Source organism: Lindgomyces ingoldianus (genome assembly GCF_010093535.1).
Source record: "Lindgomyces ingoldianus strain ATCC 200398 unplaced genomic scaffold BDR25scaffold_2, whole genome shotgun sequence".
Lineage (NCBI taxonomy): Eukaryota > Fungi > Ascomycota > Dothideomycetes > Pleosporales > Lindgomycetaceae > Lindgomyces > Lindgomyces ingoldianus.
Genome location: NW_022985163.1, coordinates 2508801 through 2513845, shown reverse-complemented (window position 1 = coordinate 2513845; position 5045 = coordinate 2508801). Strand labels below are relative to the sequence as shown.

General features: G+C 49.8%; 2 protein-coding genes across 2 annotated transcripts; one reads left to right on the top strand and one right to left on the bottom strand.

The window, feature by feature from the left end:
• Window positions 1–257: 257 nt before the first annotated feature.
• Window positions 258–3147, top strand: BDR25DRAFT_331060 (anaphase-promoting complex protein; the record flags this gene model as incomplete). Its single annotated transcript, XM_033692593.1, has 7 exons — window positions 258–1092; window positions 1138–1643; window positions 1704–1931; window positions 1982–2118; window positions 2179–2584; window positions 2704–2869; window positions 2987–3147. Exons 1-7 carry the CDS (start codon window positions 369–371, stop codon window positions 3145–3147), a joined length of 2328 nt encoding a protein of 775 aa, XP_033554117.1. The 5' UTR covers window positions 258–368.
• Window positions 3148–3215: 68 nt separating this feature from the next.
• BDR25DRAFT_277028 (complex I intermediate-associated protein-like protein CIA30) lies at window positions 3216–4297 on the bottom strand. Its single transcript, XM_033687586.1, has 2 exons — window positions 4201–4297; window positions 3216–4073 (listed from the first exon to the last, which is right to left on the bottom strand). Exons 1-2 carry the CDS (start codon window positions 4277–4279, stop codon window positions 3343–3345), a joined length of 810 nt encoding a protein of 269 aa, XP_033554116.1. The 5' UTR covers window positions 4280–4297; the 3' UTR covers window positions 3216–3342.
• Window positions 4298–5045: the final 748 nt, after the last annotated feature.

Below are 5045 nucleotides of genomic sequence, written 5' to 3'. Positions count from 1 at the left end.
AGAAGTGCTCAGACTCTCTAGACTATTAGTTTCTCCGGCTCCGAGGCGGTGTGAAAAGGTGAACAGGGCGAGGAAACATCTCTTGGAATAGCTACATGCTTTCCTGATTGCATTACTGTACCCTAAAAAGAAGTTGCCTATCAGAATCAGGATGCTTCGATGTGGAGGACGCTTATGTAATCGTAACGCCTAGACCGTTTTTACTCACCGTCGCCATGGATGTGTTCAATCGCCAACCTTACGAAATGCTTTGCCAGCCTGGCTTTTCCGCCGGACGAAACATTCTGTATTAAATTTCGCCTAGGCACAAAGATTCAACCATTTGCGACCATTTTCTTGGCATAATCTGGTCTTTTTGAAGCTTCACCATGGCAAGTTCAAGGTACCTCACTCCGCAGAAGATTAGCCTTCTTGTTTTGGTAAAGCTTTACTGCAATTCCGTTCTCCCTTCAAGCGCTACAATACCCATCCTTTCATTCATTCTCTCACATAGCATTCCCCCACTCCCTTCGCACGCACGTGCCCGTCATACTTCGGGATACCAAGATTACTCAATCTCGATCCGAGCATTCGAAGATGTTCTCCAAGGACAGCCATCTAGTATGCCGGGCCGCACCCTATTGGACGTGTTTCTCAAGCAGATGTGGGAGTTGAATTCATTCGATGCGCTTCATAACCTATTCAACCACCTTGGCTGTCTTCTTGCAAGAACACGAGAAGACAGTGAACAGAATGGAGGGGCTGGAGACGAAGAAGATCTTTCAGATCACATCGTTCTATCAAAATCCTCACCATTAGGAACAATCGTCAGAAGAGCGCGACTGGAGTTTACCAGATTGCAATTCGACGATTCCATCAAGCTTTGGTCTGCCTTCATCATGTACCGAGCTCCTACGGCCCAGTGGACAAAACGGATTGCTGGACTCGCCTCATCTGGGATTGATATTAATGCTGTAGATATGGAGTTGGGGCCAGGCGACCCATTGTATGAAGTTGCATATGGCCACCTGGAGGATGAAGACTCGACGGAGGAAAACCTCAGCATAGACGATTTAAACCGCTTGTTGGAGTTTCAGCTGGATCAACTTCAACGTAGGTTTGTTCTCATAATGTTTGGAATATCGCTGACGACTCAAGGCCTTGGATGCCGAGTCCCAGAAGACATGAAAAAACGCCTCCAAAACATGCTCGGCCCGTTCGGAGCCGTCCTCCGTCAATCACACCTGGTGAAGTTCTTCGATGCCTGGAAAGCTGGGGACTATACTTCTGCCTTCGATAGCCTGCATCGCTACTATGACTACGCTATGCAGACGCGGGAGAAGGTGCACTATCAATATGCGTTGCTGCATATGGCGATATTACAAGCAGATTTCGGCTGCTTCGGTGAAGCTATTGCGGCAATCAATGAAACGATTGCAACTGCAAGAGAGAACCAAGACATGACGTGTTTGAACTTCAGTCTCAGCTGGCTGAACCATATGAGCAAGGCGTATCCAAGACAGATGAAAGGAGCTGGTTATATGGGCATGTTAGGTTCGGAGCGCGATGGGCTGATCTTTCTGAAGGCGAAGGCAAGGGAGACAAAGATGCACAATCTCCTGAGTGCTACTCTTCTGAATGAGGCCAAACTGAGCCTGTCTACGGTGAGCCACAACTCCCCTTCTATCTTCAAAGAGATCCTGGAGTATACTGAAACCTCTGAGGGCGAATCTATCCCCCGTGCCCTCGAGTACATGTACCAGGCATCGCATCTAAACATCAGGGAGAACGTCAACAACAACGGTGGTTCAATGCTTCTACACTCCACCCTTTATTCGCGATTAGGGTTGACGCATCTTTCGAGTGTGTATTGTGAACTTCTCCTTCATTGCTACAGACAAACTTCTCCTATCGATGAGAAGATACGTGCAATCTGCCGCTGTGCTTTTGCTGTAAGTTCCCACCGACTAGCTCTAGCGCGGATTTATTAACACTTCGAAAGGCTGTCCAAACTGGCTGCTACGATGAGGGTCTCGACCTCCTCGAAAATATCGATTCTTCGGATCATCGCTCCCTCAAATTCCACCAGTACATATACCACTGCACCGGCATCATCAACCTGAAGAGAGCCATCCGACGGCAAGTTGCGCCATTGAATCCTCACCGTCTTCTTGACCCTGTAGCTGATGAACAATCTAGCACCGACTGGACAGCATGCGAGCATCTCCTCTCTTCCCTCAAACCCGACTCATCCACTGACCCCGAACTCTCCTTCCTCTTATGCGAATCCCGAATCGACTACCTCATTTCACGAGGCTTATACTCCGAGGCTTTCAACGCCATCGAAGACCAAGCCTCATCTTTAAAAGAAGAAAATGCTGACATACTTCAGCGCACCGCTATGCTTCTGGCGAAGGGAGTCCTCTTCTGCAAAGTGGGCAAGCCGGAGCGAGGATTTAGCGTTGCGTTGAGGGCAGCTAGCGTCGCGTTTAAGGCGAGATTGATGCCGAGTTTGTGGATGGCTGTTGGGGTCCTATGCTGTATTTTGAATGCCTTGGGGGAGTATGAGGGATCGGGGAAGTTGTTGCATGCTGTGATTCCACAGGTTCGTTCTCTTCTCTTCCTCCGGTTTTACCACATTCCCCTATCTTTGGGGGTTCTTGGAACACTCCACAGCTCATCCCCTTAGCACTGAAAGGCAATGCATATGCTGACGAGGTCTAGGCATTAGAAAACGCTGATAAGGCCCTCATTGCCTCACTTTACTCCTCCCTTGGGGACTCATTCATCGGCCTTGCAGGCCTCGATGACCCCACTTCCTCCAACGGCGCTCGCTCGCTCGCCGCAAAAGTGAGTCGCGCTGAGCTATTCATTGACAGGGCTCGGGAGTGTAAGTTGTCTTCCCTCCTTACCAACCCATCCAAGAACCTGCTCAAGCAAACCCGCGCACGAGCCTGCCGTAATTCATCATGCTCTCCGGAATGGTGACTGACAAACGGAATACTAGGTTATAAACGAGTCGAAGACACTAACGGCGAGTGCGAGCAGTTGATGAAGAAGGCACTGTTGGCAAAGTTGAGAGGTGATGAGACGTTGGCGGAGGAATGGGCGCAGAATCATAACCGAGTTTGGGAGGAGGGGAGGAAGAGGATTGTGGATGGGAAATAGGTCTGGGTGATTGAGAGAGAACGTGACTCTGTAGCAATCTCCTACAGGAAGCGGGATGGTTGAACGTACAGCTATCGAACGTATTTTACGCCACATAATGAGATGGCGATGCCTGCCAGACACTCCTGCTGAATCGATTCGAAGCCCCCAGTGCCCAAACGCCAGCCACTCCATATGCTTGACAATAACGGTTTCTTAGACTACAACTTTTTCAGGCGGTTCTTTCTTCTCCAGTGTCAAGTTCTTAAAAGCACCCTGTCTACTCGACCTCATAGGCAATCCCGTAATCGGCCCCTCAATCTCTCTCAAAATCTCATCCCCACTCCCCGCACTCGTCGCCCACATCTTACTAATACTCAAATCATACGGCCCCGGTACACGATCAATCAATCCAATCCCCACTGTCCTCACCTTTTGCGTCAACATCTCGCGCTGCGGCTCAACAACCTGCCCGTGGTTCGTCCGCACAAATTCACTCCACTTGATCAGAATCGTTTCCCACTCCCCCGGGGTTTTGGAATACAGTCGGTGTTGGTGGATGTCGGTCGGTACAATTGATTCAGTTTGCACGTTGATAAAGTATTTTCGACCGTCGGATTTGAAGTGGATGGCGAGGTAGACATACGGATCGACGTCCCATAACGACTTTCCGAAGAGGGTGTATCCGCGGTCGAGGGTTCGCCAGGCGGCATACCCGGTTCGTTGGACGTGAGGTTGGTCACGGGGCAGCTCGATGGATATGTTACCGTAGAAGCGCGCGTGCGGGGGACTGGTGGGCGTGGAGGGATGGAAGTCGAGGTTTGCGGTCGAGAAGCCGCCGATGTCTTTGTCGGACATGCGCTTGCATGCTGTGAGGGAGTCGGGGGAGTCGAATAGAATGAGGGGGTAGGCTTTGGTTGGGACTTTAAGGCCTTCAAGGTTGAGTGCTGAAGGTGGTGTATATGTTAGTTTGGCATCTAGACGGCTTCATTCGATTCAATGCGATGCGATGTGATGGCGGATTCAGGAAGGTTGGACGGGCATTGAACGCGGCGGCAGGTGAGGAGAATTTACCGAAATTGGAAAGTCGTTTGAATTCGTCCAGACTCCGCTTGAGGAAGCCTGGAGATAGACATCTGGCTGATGGATGCATTGGGGGAAAATTGTCGAGAGGGAGGATATTGCTGCGGTAGTAATGTTGCGATATGACGAAACGCGGGACAGCCTCGGCCTTCTCTCGCGCACTGCATAGATATAGCTTAGCTACTGGACGCGCATTCACGCCAGGTGAAATTAACACATTGAGTGGAGAAAGCACTCTAGGCACGACTTACTTTTTCCAAGGTTGCTAGACTCGTCTGCGGGTTTTCGCACCTGACTGCAGTGTTATCCTCTTGTTTACGGTCATTGGATAGCTGCGTACCAGCAACACCAAATGGCGAGCGGAGAATCTACAAAAGATTAGTGTAGCCTCGACCTTCTATATTACCGTCGACGTTTACTGAAAAAGTACATGAAGGATTTGTACAAGCAGACCCAGAAGCTTCTAAAGAAGAACAAGTGTCAGAATTCGTGATTCCTATTCTTTGGGCCACTTTGTAGTGCTAAATCCCGTTCATGAGGAATCCCATTCACAAATATCAAATCGCCAACAGACAGCACACTAGACGACAAGCGTGTTATGGTGCATCAGGGGCAAGATGCATGTAAAGTCTACAGCTATACGGGCAAGACAAAAGACAAAAGACAAAATAGTTCACGGCAACAATGCCTGTGCAATACCTAAATTTGTCACGGTGGCGAGCCTTGGATGTACACCGGCATCCTTTGCAGCTGCTTAGTCCCGGAGGCCGCCCTGAGTACTACATTTCTCAGCTTAAAGCCTTTGCGATGGCAAGCGGTCTAGAAGCCCCCCGAAA

Coding starts and splice junctions, on each gene's coding strand:
- BDR25DRAFT_277028 (XM_033687586.1), bottom strand. CDS start 4,279: ATGCATCCATCAGCCAGATGTCTATCTCCAGGCTTCCTCAAGCGGAGT. Junction 4,074..4,200: donor CAAACGACTTTCCAATTTCG/GTAAATTCTCCT, acceptor CACCACCTTCAG/CACTCAACCTTGAAGGCCTT.